The sequence below is a fragment of the Wasmannia auropunctata genome, unplaced genomic scaffold (genome assembly GCF_000956235.1).
Source record: "Wasmannia auropunctata unplaced genomic scaffold, wasmannia.A_1.0 LD333614.1, whole genome shotgun sequence".
NCBI lineage: Eukaryota > Metazoa > Arthropoda > Insecta > Hymenoptera > Formicidae > Wasmannia > Wasmannia auropunctata.
This window is the reverse complement of record NW_012029276.1, coordinates 1-25238: the sequence shown is the minus strand read 5'-3', so window position 1 is coordinate 25238 and position 25238 is coordinate 1. Positions and strand designations below refer to the sequence as shown.

At 34.0% G+C, this 25238-nt stretch overlaps 3 protein-coding genes across 3 annotated transcripts in view; all 3 read right to left on the bottom strand.

The window, feature by feature from the left end:
• The window catches only part of LOC105459810 (titin), a 44386-nt gene extending 26598 nt beyond the window's left edge, over positions 1-17788 (bottom strand). The window contains exons 1-27 of the mRNA XM_011706106.1: positions 17279-17788; positions 13970-14012; positions 13588-13862; positions 13250-13467; positions 12940-13161; positions 12388-12731; positions 11897-12245; positions 11589-11827; positions 10657-10886; positions 10419-10562; positions 10091-10348; positions 9858-10001; positions 9497-9769; positions 8874-9419; positions 8303-8780; positions 7623-8203; positions 6918-7460; positions 6562-6816; positions 6328-6471; positions 5453-5854; positions 4817-5218; positions 4328-4550; positions 3975-4147; positions 3328-3467; positions 2649-3165; positions 385-528; positions 53-304 (exon numbers count right to left, since the gene is read on the bottom strand). Of these exons, the coding sequence (XP_011704408.1) occupies positions 53-304; positions 385-528; positions 2649-3165; positions 3328-3467; positions 3975-4147; positions 4328-4550; positions 4817-5218; positions 5453-5854; positions 6328-6471; positions 6562-6816; positions 6918-7460; positions 7623-8203; positions 8303-8780; positions 8874-9419; positions 9497-9769; positions 9858-10001; positions 10091-10348; positions 10419-10562; positions 10657-10886; positions 11589-11827; positions 11897-12245; positions 12388-12731; positions 12940-13161; positions 13250-13467; positions 13588-13862; positions 13970-14012; positions 17279-17411 (7672 nt within the window). The 5' untranslated portion in view covers positions 17412-17788. The remainder of the gene's footprint in view (positions 1-52; positions 305-384; positions 529-2648; positions 3166-3327; positions 3468-3974; positions 4148-4327; positions 4551-4816; positions 5219-5452; positions 5855-6327; positions 6472-6561; positions 6817-6917; positions 7461-7622; positions 8204-8302; positions 8781-8873; positions 9420-9496; positions 9770-9857; positions 10002-10090; positions 10349-10418; positions 10563-10656; positions 10887-11588; positions 11828-11896; positions 12246-12387; positions 12732-12939; positions 13162-13249; positions 13468-13587; positions 13863-13969; positions 14013-17278) is intronic.
• A 955-nt stretch (positions 17789-18743) lies between these two features.
• LOC105459809 lies at positions 18744-20664 on the bottom strand. Its single transcript, XM_011706105.1, has 3 exons — positions 20100-20664; positions 19859-20034; positions 18744-19657 (listed from the first exon to the last, which is right to left on the bottom strand). Exons 1-3 carry the CDS (start codon positions 20249-20251, stop codon positions 19620-19622), a joined length of 366 nt encoding a protein of 121 aa, XP_011704407.1. The 5' UTR covers positions 20252-20664; the 3' UTR covers positions 18744-19619.
• A 551-nt stretch (positions 20665-21215) lies between these two features.
• Positions 21216-25121, bottom strand: LOC105459811 (myosin light chain kinase, smooth muscle-like; the record flags this gene model as incomplete). The annotated part of the gene is made up of 5 exons (XM_011706107.1): positions 21216-22761; positions 23125-23305; positions 23407-23504; positions 24051-24566; positions 24896-25121. Coding segments are annotated over 5 exons (1134 nt in total), but the record flags the coding sequence as incomplete, so codon positions are not given.
• Between the last annotated feature and the right edge of the window lie 117 nt (positions 25122-25238).

Sequence of the window (25238 nt, the reverse complement as noted above, 5' to 3'; positions counted from 1 at the left end):
TCCACAATACTAATAATATATAAATTTATCGTGCTAAAGAAAGCTATCTTACCCATTTTTAATTCGACACCGTTTATATACCATTCAAATCTTAAACTAGCATCGCCGACAGGAACAACTCTGCATTCGTATCTAGCCATTTGTCCTTCCCAAAGTTCAGTTGGTCCAGTTAGCAACTGCGTGAAAATCGGTTTATCAAAAATCTTTTCCTGTTCCTCGGGTCGTCCGGCTTCCTTGGCTTCTAGCTGAGCGATTCTACGTTGAGCCTCCGGATGTTGAGTATCTAACTGTATGCTCGCCTTAGCTGTACGTGTGGAGTAATTTTTATTAAATAAATTAAATATCGTACTGAGAAGCTTAAATTAAATAAATAAAATTATTTACTTTTAATCTTCATCGAAGCTGTAGTAACAGCTTCGCCTAACGGATTAGACGCGCGGCACATATAAACGCCTTCATCTTCATCACGCACATGAGCAATATCCAAAGATACATAGCCAAAATCATGCACTTTTGTGATTCGCGAACCTGAGGAAATTGTAGTAAAAATTAGTTTCAGTGAGAATTACATTGTCGTAATATTATATCACACCCTTGCTTTAAAAGTAACACAACAAAAGAAATTAAGTTTCCCAGAAAAGAGAAAAAACTATTTTTCAACTTGACAAAAAATTGTTAATTATTATAATTAACTGATCAAATAAAATGTCAAAAAATCTAAATATTGTTCGTAATTACAAAGACAAATATTAATAATAATTTAAGAGATCGTAAAAGAAACAATTTCGTGGGTATACTAATAAATATATTTAATTTATATCAAGATGCGGCTATACAGATATATCTATAAATGCGGTACCAGTTTTGACTTGACTGCAGTCTTCATCAGCCGCTAAACAGTTAATAAGTATATACTTAATACATGATTACATAAAAAACTCGAAATAATAAATAAGTAAAACGCGAATATAGTTCATGTCAACGCAGTTTGTCAATAATTAATAATTAATATAAAAATAATGAATAAAATGAAACGCAATATAATATAACTCATATCATCAATCTCTATAACAAATTGATGGAAAAGTCCCGAATAAACCCGAATGACGATCTGTAATTTATCCTCATTATCTTTAACACGTCCCTTTATTCGTCCCGCGTAATTAATCAAAAAGTGAATATGAGGAGGCCGATAATTAATGTGTGATAAAACAGGAGGCAGTTTCAAGAATCACTTTCACACCGTCATAACGACTGTATTAATTAGAGTGATGACTTCTAATACAATCGTTATGACGGTGTGAAAGCGATTTTTGAAACTGCCTCCTGCTTTATCACAGATTAATCATCGGCCTCCTCATATTCACTTTTTGATTAATTACGCGGGACGAATAAAGGGACGTGTTAAAGATAATGAGGATAAATTACAGATCGTCATTCGGGTTTATGACTTTTCCATCATTTTGTTAGAAATTGCAGACGATATGAGTTATATTATATTGCATTTTATTTTATTACTTTGTTGTTTTACATCAATTATTAATAATTACTGACGATATGAGTTATATTAGATATATTGCGTTTCATTTTATTCATTGTTTTATATCAATTATTAATTACTGACAGACTGCGTTGACATGAATTATATTCGCATTTTACTTATTTATTATTGCAAATTTTTTATGTAATCATATATTAAGTATCAAACGTTTAGCGGCCGATAAAGACTGCAGTCAAGTCGAAACTTAAACCGCATTTATATGATATATCTGTATATCTTGATATAAATAAAATATATTCATTAGTGTATCCACGAAAATAACTCGTTTACGGCCTCTTAAATTATTATTAATATTAATCAAATAAAAATCTCGGCACAAAGAATATTTATGTACACGTTACGCAAGTATTTTATCATATCCATCCTTTTGATATCTATTTCCGCTGTCAATTACGCGACTTAATTGACTTAATTGTTCAGAATTCGCGATGCGGGTATCCTCGCGTCGGTAAATCGACGTGGCGCCTGAATAACGTTACCGCGCGGGATAGCGTGCTTGCCGGGAGCGTTGTCGCGCGCCGTGCGACAAGATGGCCGGGCGAGAATCCAGCCGTTTCAGATATACTCTCGCCCGGCCATCTTGTCGCACGGCGCGCGACAACGCTCCCGGCAAGCACGCGACCCCGCGCGGTAACGTTATTCAGGCGCCACGTCGATTTACGGCGTATGTAGGTACGGCGGGAGAGTAATCGAGAGCGGGAGACGGCCGATTGCCGAGTATTTTCGACGGGGTAGAGAATCTTTCTTAATCCCCGGTAACGCATCGGTCACCCTGATATAATGCAGGTAGATATATGTAGAATGTCGAGTGCACTTTGGCGGGACGGTGCGAGATGCGCGCCCCGTTTCAGACTAAGTCCCGCGAAACGCGTTGAACGACCGAGAATTATTCGGCCGGGCGAGGCCAAGAAATCTTGGACTCTGGGCGCCTCGAGAAACATAATTTTTTTGTTCATTCTTGTTCGTTTCACCCTTAAAAAAAACCCTTAAATCACGCTTTTTGAATTGTGTCACTTTTGAAGAAAAGTTGCGATATTACATAATATTTTGCATCTTATTGAATCTATGTATCTAATGATTCTCTTACTTGTCTCAAGTGGCACTTCGTTTCTGAACCATTCCACTTTAAGCATAGGATCACCTACAGGTATGAGTCTGCATTCGAAATGCGCAGTGTGACCCTCGGCAATGCTATCGATATTTTGCAATGGTTGAGTAAAGACTGGCCGCTGTCGAGTTTGAGGCTCTGGAATCTCAGGTCTTTTCCATGGCTGTTGGGCTTCGAGCTCCCGGATTTTGTCCATTCCCTCGGGCCGTTGAGAATCCAGAATGATGTTATCTCTTGGGATTACTTTAAGTTCGATGGATGATACGCATTGTCCCAACGTGTTAATCGCTCGTACAGAATATTGTCCTGCATCTTCGGGTACGGCATGACCAATGTCCAAAGCCACGTATCCGAAATCAAAAGTCACATGAAAACGTGCTGCAGATGGTAATGGTTTACCATTGTGAAAGAATTCGATTCTGAGATTTGCATCATGCAGGGGTTCTACTTGGCACTCGAAGTGAGCTGTTTGCCCCTCGTATACTTCAGTTGTGCCCTAAAAAAAGTTTTTATATTCATTCCATTTGCATCACATATTTGTTAACCTTTATATGTATATATTTGTTACAATAATTTATATAATAATTACTGATATATCATTATTATCATTATTATTATTATTATTATTATTATTATTATTATTATTATTATTATTTACCCTAAGCTCAGTGATAAATCTTGGTGATGTTACTGGCGGTTCCTCGATTTCTAATCGCGCAGGATGACCCTGGGCCTCTAATTCTCGAATCTTTTCTAGACCATCTGGATGTTGAGTATCCAAAAGAATGCTCCGTCGTGCTATGATAAAAAAATATCATAATTGTTTTGTTTTCTTTCGATAACTGCATTTCTATTATTAACTTTATGCTTGCTTTTTAAATAAATAAAAAAAATCCGATTTTACAATCAATCTTGATCCGTATAGAGTTATCGTCTGACTCGATGTATTATATCTTGAAAACTTATTATGCGTGACATGGTTAATGATTTTCTTAAGTATAACCAATATTTTTATATCGTCTGCAAGACAAAAACTTGTTTGAGCTTGCAAGACTTTACAGATTTTAAGGAAAATCTTCTTTATAAAAGTATTGTCGTTATTCGTTCGACAAATCTTTTCCTTTTTGATCAATTTTATCGTTGTCGATGAATGTTTTTCAATTTCTTCACGGACGGGAAATTAGACTTTGGATATTGTATGCTTTTTGCTGACAATTATGTAGAACATTAGCACAGAACTAACATATACACGAATATACTCCAAATTCCGAATGCAGCATGATAAGTACTATTATGGACACTTACAGCTCACTTTAATAGTGCACGTGTTAACTGCTTCGCCAGCCAGGTTGGTTGCTTTACACATGTAAGTACCAGAATCTTCAGGATAAGTGTAAAGAATATCAAGAGCCACATAGCCAAAATCATGTGTTGTGCGAAAGCGATGACCAGTTTTAATAGCAATCCCATTGACAAACCTAAAGAGAAAATTAAATAGAATTCAATTGATAGAATTATTTATTCGGTAGCAAGTTATAATTTTATCGTCGTATCAATTTTATTCTACTTTTTAAACATTTAAGTTCTAGATAAATATTTCTTTGATTATATAGATGCTATAATATATATTATTCATGTGCATTGAGTATTGAGCATACCATTCGATTTTTAAGTTCGGATCATTAATTGGCTCCACACGACATTCCAAATGAGCGTGCTCGCCTTCTTTGAGATGATCCAGATTGTTCAACGGGGTCAAGAATACAGGTTTCTGGTGAATAACCTCCTTTTCAACTTCTTCTTTGATTTCGACAGTTTCCAGTTCTCGAATTTTTTGCAAACGTTGTGCATCCAACGTATCGAGATATAAACCTTGTTTTGCTGTTCAAATGAAATAATTAATATAAATCACATATGTCCATACTTTTATTATCAGAAATATTGTAAAATCACAAGTTGTATAAAATTTCGTTCACACTTGCAAATTTGCAAAGTAATGAAAAATCATCTCGCTTTATCTCGTATTCTTTCGTTTGTTTCGAAGGTCCACGAAAAAGAAAACATTATTTAACGGGTACACGGTTACTATGATAAATGTGATTTATGAATATAAATAATATACATATGTAGAGTAAAATATCACTTACAATCCACGCTGATTACGCAAGTAGTGATTGCTTCGCCAACAGCGTTTCTTGCTTTGCACATATAGGTACCCGAATCTTCAGGATAAGCATAAAGAATATCGAGAGCGACATATCCAAAATCATAAGTTGTTTTAAATTTATGACCTTGAGGAATAGGACGTCCATTTCTAAACCATTCGACCTTCATCGTCGGATCATTTACGGGAGTCAATGTAGCTTCGAGATGAGCGCTTTTGCCTTCTGGAAGGTGTTCAATATTCTTCAATGGTCGTCCAAAAGTGGGCTTCTCGGCGATAATTGTATCTTCTTCGATCACTCGTTTGTATCTTGAGTCATCTTCGAGATATTGTATCTTTTTCAATGCGCTCTCATGTTGCGTGTCATGAATAATTGATGCTCGAGCTAAAAAGAGATTTTTATTTGAATTCAAATAATGTAAAGCGATATAAAAAAAAAGGGAAAAGACTTATTGTTAGATCAATACAAGGAAGAGAAGAAATAAAACATAATGTATGTAAATTTAAAATTAAAGATAAAAATTTAAGAAACAAGTGATTAACACATACGCGCACACATATAATAAAATCGATAAATCTGAGTTACGTTATCATGCAGATGCCCTATTATATTACTCACACTTCACGTCAAGATTAATCGAGCTCTTCGCCGATCCCAATTTATTGGTGGCTTGACAAGTATACGTGCCCGAATCTTCAGCATATACAGTCAATACGTCCAACGATGCAAATCCAAAATCACAAGTAGTTCTGTATCTGTGACCAGTGGATAATGGTTTGCCATTATGAAACCATTCCACTTTCATATTGGGATCGGGGTAAGGTTCTATACGACACTCATAATGTGCGCTTTGTCCTTCGACTAGACTGATAGGTCCATTCAGTTGAACCGTAAAGGATGGCTTGTCCTTTATCACAATCTCCTTCTCCTCACGACGTTGATATTTTGTAGTATCCTCCAGAGCTTGTAGCTTTGACAAAGCGCCCTCATGTTGTGATTCGAACTGCAAAGCTGCTTTAGCTGCATTTTAGAAGAATTTTTGACATAACGTAGTTATACGAGAATCGTCAAAGGAAATCACATTCGATGTATCGAACGATGTATTCCGTAAAATAACGAAAATTTTCAGTAGACTCACAATAAATCGAGTAGATGTGCAATACTTATTTGTAAATAGTAGCAAATAAGTTTAACAATAAATAATACATCAAGCCAATAAAGTATAAAAAGTATAAAATAACCGATAGTTACGTAGCAAATAGATATAGGATTTCAAACATTTTTAGTTTAATTATATATAATTAAAGCGCATGTTAATTAATATTAAGCTAGTTTACCAAATCTATAAAAACAAATAAGTGTTACTGACAAGATTCTGTTCTTAAAATTAATTTGTAGATTGTGTGAAAAGTACGTAATAAAAGTTTGTAAATACCTTTGTAAGTAACTATATCTGAGATGTGCGTTATGCGTTAAATTAATAATATACGTACACTGAACAAATAATGTTGCTGAAGTAGCTGCTTCTCCAAGTTCGTTTATAGCGCGACACGTATAAGTGCCAGAATCTTCGGGATTGACGTACTTCATATTTAAAGCGACATATCCAAAATCATGCATGGTCGTTACACGATTTGCTTTTGAAGAATTAAAAATAACAAAGAATATTTTTAAAAGAATCTTAATATGAGACGACATGTTTTTTAATATAACATAAAAATGCTTACAGGCTGAAATAGGAACTCCGTTACGTAGCCATTCCACCTTGAGTTTAGGATCTCCAACTGGGATAACGCGTGCCTCGAAATGTGCTGCCTGATTCTCAGCAACACGGAGATCTTTTATCGGCATTGTAAAAACAGGAGCTTGCGTAATAATTTCCTCGGTTGCAGGTTTACGTTGATAACGAGATGTATCCTCTAACGAACGAAGACGTTGAAGAGTTTCTTCGCTCTGAGTCTCTGTGTAGATTGACTTTTTAGCTATCAATAAAAAGAAAAAAATAGTAAATTAATGTTGTTAATATTTAAAAGAAATTATCCAACAAATTTTAAAGAATTTAAAGTAACAAAAAGCAGCTTACAGTGAACGATAGCGGTTGCAGAAGTAATAGCTTCACCAATAATATTTTTAGCTCTGCAAGTGTATGTTCCAGAGTCTTCTGGATACGCGTACATAATATCGAGAGCGACGAAGCCAAAGCTGTTTGTTTCGACAAATCTCGAGCCTGCTTTTACTGGTTTATTATTATGGAACCATTCAATTTTCATTGTTGGGTCAGACACTGGAATTAATCTGCATTCAAAATGTGCTCGCTGACCCTCTTTTATCTCGACATTGTTTAATGAAGTTGTAAAAATAGGCGCCTGAGTGGTAGTTTCTTCAATAACTTCTTGTCTATAATATTTGGATTTATCCTCGAGATAGTGAATCTGCTCAAGTCCAAGCTCGTTTTGCGTGTCCGTTAATATTTGTGCGCTCGAACGACATGTTAAAGTACAGAGTACTTCGTCACTTCCTACCAAATTAACAGCACGACAGGTATACGTTCCAGAATCCTCGGCAATCAAATCAATTACGTCCAATGCAACGTAACCAAAATCATGAATTGGACGGAAGCGATGTCCTGCAAATTAATTTGCAAAATCAAATATAAATTGACAAATATGAATCGGACATTTTTAATAGATTTGAAAAAAGAAGAAATGTAGTGATAATTAATATGTGGTTGTATGAAAATAAATCTAATGCTGCAGAAGGGATAGCAATGAAATTAATGAGAGATTACCTATCGTTACTGGATGACCATTTTTAAACCATTCGACTTTCAAATTCGGATCCGTTACAGGCTCCAGTTTGCACTCGAAATGGGCGTGTTGTCCTTCCCGAAGATTTTCTTGGTTTTTCGGTTTTGTAATAAATTTCGGTTTTACATTGACGACTTCATCCACTAGTTCATGTCTTTTATATCGTGAAGCATCCTCCAAGTACTGAATTCTTTCCAATCCCTCAGGATGTTGAGACTCTAGAAGTAAATCCTTCTTAGCGTGTACTCTTACAGAGCATGAAGTAACTGCTTCGCCGAGCTGATTTCTAGCTTGACAGGTATATACGCCAGAGTCTTCTGGATAAACACCGAGAATGTCTAGAGCCACATAATCAAATTCATAAGATGGTCTGAATCGATGGCCAGTTTTGATCGGTCGACCATTAACAAACCAATCGACTTTCATAGTCACATCACCAATTGGTTGAAGACGACATTCGAGATGAACATTGGTCAATTCTACAGTCTCAATATTATGCAGAGGTCGAGTGAACTGAGGAGCTTGCATCACAGTGACTTCCTCTTGTTGAGTTTTGCGATATCTATACACGAGCAAAATAATAAATAAGACAAATAATTGTGTGTGTGTGTGTGTAAAAAGATATGAATTACAATAAAAATTACAATAAATAAAAGCATACCTTGATGAGTCTTCCAACATTTGTATATGCTCAAGTGATTGTTCATTTTGCGTTTCAGTGACAATATCGGATCTTCCGATAACTCTAACGCAAGCAGAAGTATGCGCGGTACCTAGATGATTAGTAGCTCTGACTGTATATTCGCCAGAGTCGTAAACAGTAGCGTGTACTATATCAAGTGCGACGAATCCGAAATCGTAGTAAGTTCTGAATCTAGAACCGACTGTGACTGGACGTCCGTTTTGGAACCATTCAACTCTCATTGTTGGATCGCCCATTGGTTCCAGACGACACTCCAAGTGAATATTTTTGCCCTCGCTAACTGGTTTAGGATCACTCAATGGCTGGATAAAAATTGGTTTTGATTTGGAGATCTCTTCGATATGATACTGCGGTTCAACAAACTTGGATTCTTCTAAACGTTGAGTCTTCTCGTAAGTGCCGCGATGCATACTGCTAGTATCTACGCTCGAACGCGCTGAAATAAAAATCAACACACAATTGTCGTTAATTGTCTATTATCTTAGCAAATTGCTTCATTGCGGCATAAATAAAATTGTATGTATCTTACTCTCTACAGTCATGGTGGCAGATAAACGAGCTTCTCCACGAGAGTTTTTGGCCACAACAGTATATGTGCCAGTGTCTTCAGAACGAACCTGAAGAATATCAATGGAAACGTAACCGAAATCGTGATACGTTTGAATTCTATTAGCAGCAGTTATGGGTTTGCCATTGTGGTACCATTCGATCTTCATACTCAGATCACTTTGAGGTTCGACGCGTGCCTCAAAATGCGCTCGTTGACCTTCTACGATTTTATTGGTACCTTTAAGATTACCCAAAAATCGTGGTGCTTGTATAATCTGCGTTTCTTCCTGAATTTGTCGCGAATATCTACTCGCATCTTCGAGAGACTGAATTTTTTGAAGACCAGTAGGATGCTGGCTGTCATAAATAACATCATTCTTGCTAATTACACTCAATTGAGCAGTAGTGTGAGCCTCACCGGCTCTATTGTAGGCTCGGCAAGTATACACGCCAACATCATGTATCGTTACGTATTTGATGGTTAATGCCACGTAACCGAAATTGAAGAAAGTTGTAATTCGAGAACCTAATTCCGAATACATTCCGTGAATATATATAAATGTACGATATATATTTATGTGAAGAGAATTATGTATTACTCACTGGCTTCTACAGGTCGTCCATCTTTCAGCCACTCAACACGGAGATCGGCATCACCAATTGGTTCGAGGCGCGCCTCAAAATGGGCAAATCCGCCTTCTCGTATGCCGCTCTGATCCTTAATAGGCGATTTAAATTCCGGTGGGCTACTTGGCTCAGGCTGCTCCTTCACGTATTTTTGGTGCATCGCCTGTTGATATGCTTCCAATTCCTCGGCAGCCTCTATGTATCTCAGTTGTTCGGGAATACCCAAATCTGTTGTTACGCTTGTTCGCGCTGCACAATAATTAACACGTCAATATTCGAAAAATATTGAGATAAAAGTTATTTGAGAATAATCATCCGTTACGAAACTAAGACTCACCAAAGACACGAAGAGTCGCAGAGCTGATGGCCTCTCCTAAGCGGTTCACAGCTCTGACAGTATAAGAACCTGCATCTTCAGCCCGTAGGTGCATTACATTGAGTGAGACGTAGCCGAAATTGAAGATGCTAGTAATTCTTGAGCCTAGTAAATAATAATAATAATTAATAGTCTTTTACATTAATTTTTTTTTTTTAATTAAAATCGCTTCTTTTGAAAATATCGATACTCACTGGCTGTGATTGGTTTTCCATCCTTGTACCACTCCACTTTCATAGTAGGGTCGCTAACAGGTGTCAATTGCGCCTCGAAATGGGCATTACGACCTTCCTGTAGCTCACCAAGATCCTGGAGCGGGCGGATGAAAACCGGCCGCTGTGAAGAGGTTTCCTCCACGCTCTCTTGTCTTTGATACTTGCTGTAATCCTCGAGCTGTTGGATGTATTGGAGGCTGTCGGGGTGTTGGCTTGCTTGTTCAATCGTGGCACGTGCTGAGAAAAAGAGAACTTATATGATTGGAGAAAAAAAATCTGTAAAATGTTCTTTTTCATCATTACTCACGGGTTACGCTGAGGGTGGCTCGAGATTCGGCAATTCCGGTCGAGCTTACAACGCGGCACAAGTACTCGCCGCTATCTTGAAGAACGATACTAATGAGATCGAGTGAAATAAAACCAAAGCGAAAGACGGAAGTCGCCCGAGAACCTGTGAAAGATATATGCGCCAATGCAATTCGGTTAACCAGGTAAAGTTTGGTCGCGTAAAATAAAACGTGATACAAAAGTTTTATTTTACTAACTCGCATCGAGTGCTCTGCCGTTGACATACCACTCCACCCTCATAGTGGGGTCGCCCACCGGTTCGATTCTGGCCTCGAAGTGAATTCGTCCACCTTCGATTTGATGAACGTCCTTTAGCGGTATAATGAAACGTGGCGGAGGATAAACTTTGTCTTCTTCAGGGGGCGGCAAATAAGGCTTCGCGCGTTCCACATGTCTCAGGTAAATCACTTCGGGGCCAGGCGCTGGTCTGCAAACATTTATTACTCAATTTATCTGTATCTCACAATACACTTTTTGTTCGAGAAAATAAAAGTCGATTTCATGAATAATATGGGCCTCTGGGACTTTACATTTTATCTGCGCTTTAATGGGGATATAAATTAAAACATGGAAAGAGATTGTGCGGCGACGCTGCCGCGCCGCACAATTGCACACGGCGTGCATGTGCCATTAGTACGGCGGACGCCTGTACGTAGACCACCCGTCGTACAGCGTGCTTTCTCGCGAGTACACACAAAAACGACTTTCTTGCGAGTGACTTTCAGCCAAATAACAATGTTTGTTATAAACAATCGCCAGGAGACTAACAAACGAACTTTTCCTCGTAATTGAAAAACGTTTGAGGATGTAAAAATTGGCCTATTTATTACATTCTCAAACGTTTTTTAATTATACGGGAAAAAGCTCGTTTGTTAGCATCCTGGCGGATGTTTATAACCAACATTGTTATTCGGCTGAAAGTCACTCGCGAAAAAGTTGTTCTTGTGTGTATGTATGTACATATACTCGCGAGAAAGCGTACGACGGGTGGTATAACTACGTTATACAGGCGCCCGCCGTACTAATGGTGCGTGTACGCCGTGTGCAATTGTGCAGCGTGGCAACGTCGCCACAAAGATTAATGTTAATTTAATTTGCTAAGTCAGTAAACACTTGAAAAATCTCTCACTCTGGTTCGATGACTTTCGTTGGTCGGGGTAAATTCAGGCGTCTTGGTTCCGGGGTCGTTCCTTTTGGCGTCTCTACAAAAAGTCGTGCTCGAGTTGCGGTGGAGCCGGCTACATTTTGAGCTGTACATTGGTACCAGGCTGCGTCTGAAAATTTAGCGCATGGGATGTCCAAAGTCGAAGCTCCGCTACCATCGCTCGATATACGTACTTCAGGACCAGGTGTTATCGGTACACCATCCTGCAAAAGTTTTCGATGTCAAAGAAATCGTAATTATATAGTAGATAAAATTTGAAGAAATTACAATACCTTTTGCCACGTGATACGTGGATTGGGCGTGCCGACTGCGCGTGCCATGAAGATCACGGGTTCTCCCTCTTTTACGCTTGTTGTAATAAAACGTTCGACAAATTTTGGCGCAACTACTTGTTCTTTTTCAATAACGCTCAAGTTGCACTGACAAGAAGTTTCGCCAGCTTTATTTCGAGCAATGCACGTTACTACGCCAGCGTCGGCACGATTCACGTTCGTGATCATCAACGAATTGTTACCAGATTCATTTACAAGAATTTTATGAGTCATGTCATTGGCGACTTGTTGGCCATTAATGTACCAAATGACTTCGGGATATGGACGACCAGTTACGCGACAGTCGAATCTGAAATATATTATTGCTAATGTCGTTATTGTCTCTCATGTTAACATTACAAACACACCTGCACTCATCGAAAATAATATGTATTTAAGAGCGAAAGAAAAACTATAGAAAGATACTAAAGATGGAGAAGAGCGAAGCGTACCGCGTCATTTTGCCTTCAGTAGCTTCCTTATCTGTGATGGTACGAACAAAATTCGGTGGCAGAACCTTGCTAGAGTCAGTTGATTCAATGGTCGATTCTACTTGTTGAGTCTTAATAAATTCTCTTTGCGGTTGATACGGAACTTGATCTACTTGATCGTTGGATTCAATTGCCAAATAAGCGGAACTAACAGTGCAACCTTGAGGATTCTCAGACAATAATGTATAATGACCGCTGTCTTCCGGCAGAGCGATTCGAATTCGTAAAGTAGCTTGCTGATTCAAGTAGCTCGTCTCCACGCGCTGAGAATCTCGAATTCTCTGGCCATTTTTGAACCATGTTAACTACAACAATTTAACATATGTTAAGTTGAAGGACACTTTACATATTTTATAAACGATTATCGTTTCGTTAATGACAGATGAAATATATAGAAATTTATAGTTAGAAATATAATATACATAATTGTATAACATTGCGTTGCATTGAAGAATTAAATGTGTCGAATGTATTTTTTGATATCTCAGTTTTTTCAATGCACTTGAAACTTACTCTTGGTTTCGGATTGCCAGTTATCTTTGCGGTGAAGACAGCGTCCGATCCTTCAATGAGTTTCGAATTTCTAGGTTTCTGAGTGATTTGCGGAGGTGCGACCGGTCCCAAGGTACGATCAACTGTCGTAGAAATTTGCAGGTCGGACTCACCCGCAAAACGTCGAGTAATTGATTCACGGAATTCCAATTCACGCAACAATCTGTATTCAAAGGTGTCCACCTGCGCATTTGAAAAGTAATGAATATTACTTTAAGCATATCGTTATTTTATTAAAACAACTAATACTAAATATTTGACTTTAATATACCTTAAAATCTTCAATGCTTGTACTTGTGCCATTAATGTAACTTCGTTTATCTGTCATTTGTTGATGACTACGTTGTTGGAAAAGTTGACTTCCACTTTGCATTTTTTGTTCACTCGTCTGAAAGCTTTGCGTAAATTCTTTCTTGTAAGTATCTGTTAATTGCTGCGCTGGAGGACCAAATCCTTCTGGCTGTATATAAACCGAGCAAATAGCTTCGCCTGAAAAGTAAAGAAAACATAAGCTTTTTCCATTTTGTTTTAACGTTAATTCTAACAGAAGAACAAAAAGTTTCAAAATGTATTCTAAATGGAAACTGCCCTTGTAGAAGAAACTCTTACCATATTGATTCTTTGCACTGCACGTGTATTCGCCCTCGTCCCCTGGACCGATCTGATTAATTTGCAGTATGACAATTCCAGAATTTTCATTATAAGACATTCGAATCTTTCGTGATTCTAGTAACGGCACTCCTTTGTGTGTCCAAGAAACTGATGGTCTCGGATTACCTCGAACACAGCCTTCAAAAATCGCATTACCGCCCTGCGCAAATCTGGCATTTTTGAAGATTCGCTCGAAAATTGGTGGCGAGGGATCCCCAGGTTTACCCGTAAAGCTGTCAATAATTTAATGAGATCGTGTTAAAAATTGTGTTAATGATAGCTATAGTCCTCTTATAGTTACAAATAAAGAGCTACAATTGATAAGTGTCGCAATACTTACACTGGTACCGTTGGCGTCGTTTGCATAACGATCTCTCCTTGAACTGCAGAAATAAAAGAAAGTTAATTTACTTCTACATAATTAAAATGTAAATAATATTAAACATAATTAAAATTAATCTATTTTATCTATCTACATTATTTAAATTCAATTCCCCTTCCCTGCAATTGAAATTCAGAATTATAAACTTGTATGTATTTTTGCAATGGCCTGTTCTCACAGACTAACGAGTAAATTGGTTTAAATTACGATATGTCCCGATGTAGACATAATTTGATTTAAAAAAATGCGGCACCATCATCGCGCGTAACGATGACAGAAAAAATAAAACAGCTTGTGATTCGTGTTTCCTTGGTTTGTTCTACCCTAATTGGAAAATACGATAAAAGTTATACGAAGAAGAAAGATGTACACGCATAGTGATTTAAATATGATCATGTACAGTTTTACTTGACTAATAAATGAGCAAATTTCAGAAGATAATCAGTAGCTAGAAAATATCTTCTGCGGATGGCAGAAAGCCATGTAAAAGAATGAACTTAATCATTATAACATAAAGAAATAAGAAAATTAATTTCTTATAAAATTTTTTTTAATGTTTACAAATATTTCAAAGATTATCTGCATTCCAGAAATAAGATTTAATATAATTAAATCCAGTTTATGTGCATAAAAGGATAGCTAATTACTGATTGATCATTTTATATAAAACAATACGTTCACGTTTTCCATTTGAATATGAAACTTGACATGTATAAATAGATTTTCTCAATTCATATTATTCAATTAATTTATTAAGTTTGTGTAGATTAATTATTTAATTATAAAAAATTAATCATTTTCCTCATTGTACGTGACATTGCGATTAAACATCGTTCGCTTTTACGATTCGCGAGCCATGAAGGGGATGAAGGACGTATATACTGCTACAAGCACGGGATTGTATTTTTGCATTTGGATAGGGATCACGTTACCGTGAGCCATTTTAGGCGCAACTATCTTTGCTCAGCGCTGCGCACCGCGACGAGTCGCGACGCGATGCGTCTACCGCCGTGCCTGGACCAATCGCGTTTTCCGTTACGCAAAAGCAGTCACTGACGAAAATAAAATCGGGTCCAACATTTCTCTTCTTCTATCTGCGTACGATTTTGCGTAAGATTTGTACATTTTATATCCACATATTGAATTTTTAAATTTAAAATATTATCTTGTCTTTTCTTTCGTTAGTCTTTCCTATTTTCACTTATTTTCTACCATCCTCTCATCATCGTTCTTTTTAATCGATGATCGACTGACTGGTGATGCCAAGACATGTATTATGATCAGCTGTTTAGATTTCTAAAACATCTACGTTTCGTCAAATTTATAATAAACATATATTATAGAGCAATTAATCGATTTTTACATATTTGTACAATAAAATAAATATATTTATAAAAACAAATTATTGTATAATTTTCTTTACTACATTTAATTTTAGCGCGCGCACGTGTGTGTGTGTGTGTGTGTGTGTGTGTGTGTGTGTGTGTGTGCATGTGCGTATGCGCGCACACATGTACATGTATATATTCAACATATTTTGTGTAATTAAAATTTTAAGCAATTATATTTTATTACTCGTAAATACATATTTTTAATCAGATTTTTCGATTTAATCCTTCTTTGTGTACATGAAAAATAGTAGTTTAACGCTTTAGCCACTAGCATGACGGAGTTGCTTACTGTACATACATTGTCTTGTAGTTTTACGCACGTTGAAATATAATCCAACACGTTTCGATGCACATCGATGTAAGTAAGATTCATAAACCTGTCAGTGTTTATATTATTTGGCAGCCATAGCACACTCTGACACGTCCATATATATTTTTCAATTCTTTAACGTATAACGCAGTTGGCAAACGTACTTTAGTAAAACTATTTTTGATAGCAGAAATATATATATATATATATATATATATATATATATATATATAATTCTAACTACTATTTTATATATATAAAATTTTATTTACAAAATATAATATTGAATGCATAATACAATATATATTATGCACGCATGCATAACGCACGTTTTTGAAACTTCTACAAGAATCTTCAAAATTGAAGTTTTCTATGAAATTATTTATATTCTATTTTTGAAAAACTAAAAGTGATAGTATTAATTATCATAACAAAAAACAAATAAGAAGAAAATATTATTAAACAAATATAAATTTTAAACTTTTAAATTTTACGTTTTTTTTATTTTGTAAATAATTAAATATTAAAATAAATAATTTCTCTTGTTTTTAGAATGTTAATACATGCCTATTTTGCATAAACTCTGTAATAAATTAAATAGACAAAAAAACAAGATATAATAAATATTTTTTACAATTTACAACTAGTGTGAAGTTTTCTCAATATCACGTTTATAAATATTTAGCATATTATCTTAAATTATATTTTATTACTTTAATCAAATAATATCCAACTAACTTTTATATTATATGTTGTTTTACTTTTTTATATATTACAAAAGCAAAAATTTTTTATCTCTAAGAAAAAAAGCTCTAATATAAACAAAGACAAAATAACATAATAATAGATTCTATTTTATTGTAAATAAAGTTGCAAGCATATGTAATATTTGTTTTCAATTAAGCAAATTATGTGTGGAGTATATAATAAAATTAACAGTGATAATACACTATATTGAATTAAATATAAAATCGCTTTGATTGTCTTTTTTTTTTAAACAACAGATCAATTTTTTACTTGTTGAAATTAAAATTTTGAAAAGTAAATTGTTAATAGAAGAAAATTATAAATACTATTTTAAATGTATGTTTCTTCTTGATATAATACGCATAACGCGATGGTATTCCTCCGACAGCATGTGAAAGAATTTTTGAAACGATCATGTCGAGAGTGTGGAGAACTATCTTTAGAGCTCTCGCACGGATGGTGCTCCTTGTACAGAAATAGAATACGAATATTCGTTGACGTTGATATCAGAAGAAATATATTAAAACTAGTTTAAATATATTTTCACTCTTTGATAAAAAAAATTAAAAGAAATAGAAATATCGTGAAAATATGTATATAGCAATGATGACTATCTTTTTTTACGAGCATTCGCAATATCTAGAAATTACATTGTAAAATGTAATTTTATAAATTTTCTAATATGCAATAAATCTTGAGTATAATCGATATAAATTTTCTGTTCTCTTCTTGCTTAAATTCTTCATATTTTCGATAGACTATTGTCCAAGAATCAAAGTAATCTTGTCTTGTCTTGGTTTTTCAATCATCACAACTGACCTCTCTGCTGACTGGTGATCTGTTGTCGTGTGACTTGTCTTTCCGTCCTTTGCTGAATGTATTGTTGCTGTTCTTGCATGACAGCTTGTTGCTGTTGTTGTTGCTTTTGTTCTTGAGATTGTTGTCGCTTCATCTTGGATCGAGAAACTTAATAAAGTTGTAAGTCGTTCGGTTGGCAAGAAATTGTGACCAACTATTTGACTTAATAGTAATAGTAGTAAATTGCTAATTAAACTGGAGAATCTAGAGAAATCTCCGTTTTATCTTTTTTTCTCGATGCTGTGTTTTATCACCCAAGATTTAACAAACAAACTCTTGATGCACAACGATTGAAGCAAATCACTCGCACTTGTCTCGCTTTACTCCGCAATACACGCAGTTTTGCTGGTAACCGCGGCTTAGTTCAGACAGTCGGCAGAAATTAAGTCATCGTCAAAAGTCTTGTCCCCGTGATTCTTTAAACCAAGACGTCGGTCGAATGCGAATTGGACGGGTTACGACTTAACGCTTAGCTAAAGCATAAGAAGATGGAGAGGGTGTCGCATAGTCAGAGTGGGGACATTTGAACGCCCTGACGCCTGACGCGTGCGGAAGTTGCTTGCTTAAGAGGAACAAGAGAAATATGAGGGTGTATGAGTCAGTTGAACATATTTGAAAAAAATTTCAACAATTTTTATATTTTATGATCTGTAGGAATGAAGAGGAGGAGGAGATTAGAGGTATCAATATTCAATATGTATTATATAATATATATTACAAAGTGATAAGTGCGCCAAATATCATGGCATATATTTTTTGTGTTAATTTTTATTTCACAAATTTATTAATTTAATTAAGATTTTGTATTTACTGCACTTGCCGTTTTTTATTTTTCTGGTAATCATTGATTTATAATTAAGAAAAAAGCCATATATTGGAAAAATATAAAATATGGAGATTAAAAATTTGCTTGCTAAATTTTATAGATGGTTAGAGTATATATCTTATCGCGTACGATTAAAGCGGTAAAATCTCAATGGTAAAATCTCACGCAGCGTTAATTCTTGCGCTCACTGACAGCTACCCACGCATCTTTACATTATGTCTCTCTCTCTCTCTCTCTCTCTCTCTCTCTGTATCTCTCTTTCATTATTTCCCTCTAAAATTAAGTATTCTAAACTTTCAAGCTTGAATGCGCATGATAGACGCATTCTCTTTTCTTTTTCTTCTTAGCGCCTCTTTATTTTTTTACGTCCACCGTTTTGTCGAATAAATAGTACAAATCTTTATATTCTTATTCTTATTATTATTATTATTATTATTATTATGATATACATGTTGTGTGTGTGTGTGTGTGTGTGGGCGCGCGCGCGCTTCAGAATTTACGCATTTTTATTATTTTCCTCTCTCTCTCTCTCTCTCTCTCTCTCTCTCTCTCTCTATCTCTATCTCTTCCTAATTTTTGTCTCGCTCTATTTGATACATTTATTTTTTTTTTCTTGATGGAATTTTGTGGTAGGAAACATTCTATTGTATGTGCGTAATCTCGTTGCAGCCAAGTTTAGCCACACGAGCAGCCCCTGATCGCGACTCTGAGAGCGAGCACCGCCTGCGCACTGTACGCTTGTATATTCGAACTAATGTCGCTGCACATTTCTAAAAACATGTGCAAGCACATCAATGAAATTAACAACGTGGGAGATATTCTCGTGAGGACTTGAATTCTATTTTTGAGACGTTTTTAATATCGTGCAGGAAACTTGTGGACTTTTAAAAGAATCTTCTTTAAACCTTAAAGATTTTGTAGCTGTTTTATATACACACGGTTACAGACTATAAACAATTATAGTTTTCTATTTATCAGCAATGAGAATGATTCTGTCTAATCATTAATGTTTCATTGACGAATCAGAATGACACATTGATTGCGATACTTGTATACTATTATTATAATATACTTTCGACAACAATACATATCTTGAAACGTAATGTATACTTTACACCGCAATTAATCTACATCAATCTTTTATAAAATACGTTTTATGTATTTATTATTGTATCAATGAAAAGCAAATGTTAATGGTTACAATTCACGCAAGGAAGGAAGTCTCATCTCGCACTTTCGCGCCCAGAATATCGGTATAATCATGAAGAAGGTAGGTCACGCATGAATCATCGCGTTTCGTCCAAGATGCATGCCGCATAGCGACGCGTCTATTTTGAGATTCTGTGAAATAATCTCGGCCGAGATGACGAGAGAACTTTTGCATTTAATGATTTTATAATTCAAATACTAAAGACAAACGTATATATTGCTAAGAGCATCACGATCTTATATATTTCATCCATATATTATCATGTTCTACTTTAGGCAATTGCCATTAAGAAGAGACGATACAACTAAAAATTGCATAAACTCGATATAAAATTATTTCAAGTTGGAATAATCTAAATCGATACTTTGTTTGTTTTTTCGCAAAACCGATAGTTTTTTCATCCGTGAATATCAATTACGTATGCATCATATTTATAATTTTACACATAAAATTAAATTGTTATTATTTTATTATAGATCCGTAGATTTAGATTTTAAGTACTCACCGTCTTTCTCGTACATTCCATGACTATATAATGGGAGTCTGATATCCAAACATGAACCACCGATGTTAGTTCCATTTTTCGTGTAGATAGTATTTAATTCATGCCCGATGTAATTTGTTATCTGTATTGCATCAAATTCTCTTTCCACGTTTTCGCAATTATTTCCTTCTATGAAACTGTTATATAATTTGATAATGAAACTTAGTCAATTATAATGAATTAAATGGATTGATGCAACTACCTGTAATTTGCAGTTAATCCGAGATCATAAAAGGACTCATACAGTTGCTTGCGATTTGTCAAAGTAGATTTAACACATTTGTCTTGCGATAAGAATAGGTCTTTTAAAGCTACGTATTTTGGGAAATGATCCTGTGGAAACCATTCAAGCATGCATTTCTTGTGATTGTAGTGAGTGCTGCATATTGATGATGTGCCTATAATTAAATATCAATACTGTTTGAAAAATGTAACATTATAACTCAAATTTTTATTATTTAACTGATAATGAGTTGTGGAGAAAACGGATTAACACTCTTTTCACAAATAAAGTCGTTTGTTTTTCTTCCGTATATTTTTGGATTGCCGACTCACATTTTCCTCCACATTCCACAAGATTATTTTAACATCTATTTTCATCAGATCATTTCTGTTCTTCATGTAAGAAACAAGTTGAGCTTTATAATATCTAGAAACTATATTACGAGAGTACAAGACAAAACTTTATCGTTTATGTGCAAGATAATATTTTAATCACTAGTTTGTTTTAGTTTTAATAAGAAATAATTTTTCTTTTTAACTATATATAAGTATGTGTATAAAGTCATATAAAAATATTATACATAATAAAAATTACAATTAGTATATTAATATATTATATAGTATTAATTATAAGAAAATTACAAAATTAAGAATTTTTAAAAAATGTTTAAGTTTAATCGAAAAGTATAGAGATATATTATTAAAGAATTATATATTAAACTATTATGATGCTACATATAAAAGAGTATTTCTTTAAAGGAAAAATAAATAAAAAACTTTTCTCAAATTTTTCACAATTTCTATAATAAGCATTGCAATTAATTTAAAATTAAATGTTAAAATTAAAAAATTATGCTATTTGTGAAAGATTATTTGCAGAAGAGTAGCATACAATAATATAATGTTGATATGATAATCTAACACTGTTTACTTAATAAATAATCGAAGGCTTACCTTATATTTCTGTTCACCATCAATGCTGATACATTACAATGTCTTATATACGTCAAGAAAAAGGTAATTACAAAGGCAGAATAAAAAGGAAAATGGAATATAGGCAAGAATGGGAAATAATTTATTAAACCATTTACCCAAGTTCAGATTATAGAGAAAGCATACATTTATTTACATAATATATATAAATATTATTGTGAATTCATGGATAGCGAAATTAATAAATAAGAATTAACTCCTTGCGATGAGAAAACATATTAAAATATCTTACTTTTAATTGTCTAAATTGCCTTCTGCCATTTATTAAATATTAGATAATAATTATTTACGTAATTTACAAAATCTTGAGCATTCATAAAATTATTCAAGAAATGCTGATTTTATGACTGTATTTTTTGAATTAAATAATACGTAAATTATTCTCTGTAACTATAATTGACGCAAGGAGCTAATAGCATAGCGATTCATAGCCGTACATGCCCGTACATACCCATAATAGATCCCATATTCCGTCTAGCTATAAAATATTAACTTCTCGTGTTTTAAGCAAAAACAATTAACATAAAAACTTGTAAGAACTATTAAATAATTAAAAGTTTTATTTAGAGCGATTGAATATTCTTATTGCATTTATTTACGTTTAATAATACAAATAATTTTCTCTTATCATGTTTTTAAACAATCTAACAATGACAGTTCCAACAATGTTATACACATGATACATAAATAGAATCATTTAAAATGATATTAATGTTGAGGTTGAAACAGTAAATCACTTTTATTTTCTATTTTATCAAATTTTTTATTTTTAATCATTACCTTTGGCAAAGCTAATTCTGACAACGAGACAAAATCTTGTAATTCTAATTTAATAACAATATTGGCAAGAAATAATTTTATTATGCTTAAAGAAAAATTAAAAATATAATATTTCAATAAAATCACAATATTTAAAATAGATAAGATATAAACATGGAATAAAGTGTATAAGAGAGACAAAAGTTTTCTTAATTTGTTTAATGGTACCTAATTAAAATATTTTATATGTTGTTTAAAAAGATTGACAATTTTTGCGTTCTTATTTCCTTTGGTATTATTAAAAAGTTCGATTTAATTAGTTTCTACCAAAATGTTAAATCGAATATTTGAATAAAATGTAACAAGAAATGATTATGTTCATTAAGACAAAGCTAATTCGCTTTTGTTCGATCTTTTAGAATGATTAGTAGCATCACTATGTTTATTTCTTTATATTGCGATAAAAATTGTTGTTTATTCCCAACAAAAAGCAAGCTGTATAGAAGAAGCAGTTTGTCATCGAAGTACTTATCTCCCATCGTTCAAAAATTTGCAAAAATTTTTTCTCACATAGAAAATACAATACATCGAGCATTATATATTATTATTATTATTATTTTCTTCATCATATTAGTTTGTAGCCTAGGAAAGTAATAATCAAATAATACGATACAATGCAAATCTCCGATACCATAGCACACCAAAATTAAGAATTAAATGTTCCTCCACCTTTTCATTTATTCCATTCAATTGTTTATTCCCTCTCTCAGCAAATCTTTATGAAATAAGGGCATACATAGATCGTCTGTTACCTGGAACCTCCAAGTTGGCAGAAGTTACAGTAGAACCTAAGCTATTCGTTGCCGTACATGCATAAATTCCAGCATCCTCTGCAGAAAGAAAGTACATAATTATCTGACAGAATTATTATCTTCTTCAATATTTAAATATAATTACAATAACAAAATAAAAAAATTCGGCTCGAAACAATAATAACACAAAAAATAATGGGCCAAAGACGAGCAAATAAAATTAATGGATGTTCGATAATTTATTCATTCATCGCGATATATGTATGAATGAATAAATTATCGAACATCCATTAATTTTATTTGTTCGTCTTTGGCTCATTATTTTTTGTGTTAAATATAATTATTTTATTAAAATAATTTTGTAAAAATGCAAAAATAAATTAATATAATTGAAAGATTACAGACAAAAAAAAAGGGCATAAAGTATTACTTGTATCGTACCGGGTAAAGCTCTCATTATTGTGAGACGGCAAACGCCGTTTCTATATTGAACTTCGTGGCTCTCAGAATTTTCGACGATTCTACGATCTTTTGACCAAAGAATATTGGGCTGCGGTTCAGCTTGAACGATACATTCGAATCTAGCTGGTTGTCCGCTTACCACTGCAATATCTTTCAATGGCTGTAATAGATCAAAATTTCTTTTTTAGCATGATTCTTAAGATTAAGAATTATTTTGAAGTTAAGAAAAAATTTTTAACATGATTAATTTAACTGCATTACCGTAATGAATATAGGAGCTTTCTTCGGTAATATTTCGATATAAGGCTGAATTACTTCTTTACTCGATGACACACCATTGCTAGTCGGCCAAGGTGAACCTACGATTTTTTATGAAATTAATAGAAGGATATTACTAAAATAGTATATAACATATAATAAAACAAAATTGACGAGACAAAGTATTTAAGCGCAATCTGGTATAATAACATAACAGTAAATGATAAATTGTTAGAACTTAAATAAACCTAAATAAATGATTGATATGTTAGCAAGCACAAAAAGTATAAAGAAGCACTTAGTTTTTAAAGCAATGTTAAGCAATATTAAGAAAGGTGCATTACACCTTACCTAATCATTATTACTCACTTATTTCCTTAAATTAATTAAATTTATTTTCTAAGTTGTGATACTGTAAATTTGCTAGAGATATCTCGAGAAAAATCCGAGTATGAAGGAAGCAAGAATGCAATTTGAATGTAAACTATAAGAAGCTACAGCTTTTCAAAACGAGAGAGATTATTTAATAAGTAACATTATATTACAATAATATTATATTACACTAATATGCAAAAACGATCAAAGCGAAGCAAGATGCTGTAAAAAATTGATAAAATCAACACGCGTTCTCGATGGCAGGTATGTACCTGCAGAATCCACATTGCTAGGTGGTCCAGTAGTGTTACTCTGTTTTGGAGAAAGGCTTGGCAGACTTGGACTAAGAGAAAGCGGGCTGGGTGTTGTGTGATCCCATCTTGATGGTGACATAGAACCAGGTATGACGAGACTTGGAGGCGCAATTGAGCTTTTTATACCTTCCTTATTTGATTGTTTTCTAATCAAATTTTTCATGTCTTCACTTTCAGAAAAGTCGCTCTCTGATGTTGGCTCCCATTTGACAGTCTTTGAGTTTCCGAATTTATTTCCTGTCTTGCTTTGACGGGTTAAAAATGTGCCTTTTTTTGTAAAACCATTCGCTTTCTTTTCAGTAAACTCATGGATTATAGGCACTTCTATATCGCTGGAACGTCTCTGTCCTTGAATGGTCTTTTTGTTGCTTTCAACCGTCCTTTTACCCTCGCCAGGTAAAACGATACCGAATTCATAGCCAAAGTCGTATTTGAAATATATGAGTCCAGTGTCCGGATCAATTTGTTTTGTTCCTGTTTTTGCCAATGAGCATTATATACTTGTGTTATACTAATGTAATTTATTTATGAACTTATTCATGTGCATAATATATTCTATGCAGAGATTACATTCAAATCTTAAATTTATGTGCTAAATGTGTGTGTGTGTGTGTGTGTGTGTGTGTGTGTGTGCGTGCGTACGTGCGTGTGTAAAATTGCGTGATTCGTATGTATATATGTATATATTAAACATATATATAGATATATACATATGTTTAATGTACAAATCACACAATTGCAACCAGAAATTATAACACACACAAATCTGTCTTTTAAATTAAGAAAGGTAATATTGGTATTACCATGTTCAGAGACTCGCGATTCTTCTCTATAAGTTCTTGGCTCGTCACTATCGGTTACTTTGGAATCGTTAGGATGCTTCAAAATCGGTTTGCCCTGCTTCAAATCCGATTGAATATCACTCGCAAACTTTTCAGTTTTTGATTTGAAGCTGCTCGTCATATCACTCATATGACGGGACGCGATGTCTGCGAAGATTTCAGAACTTTGTATTATAGAACAAGGATTTATTTACTTTTCAAATAGAGGTGAAAAGAAAACTATTTGTGCAAGATTGAGCAATTTATATATATATATTTTTTTTATTTTATATATATATATATATATATATATGTGTGTATATAT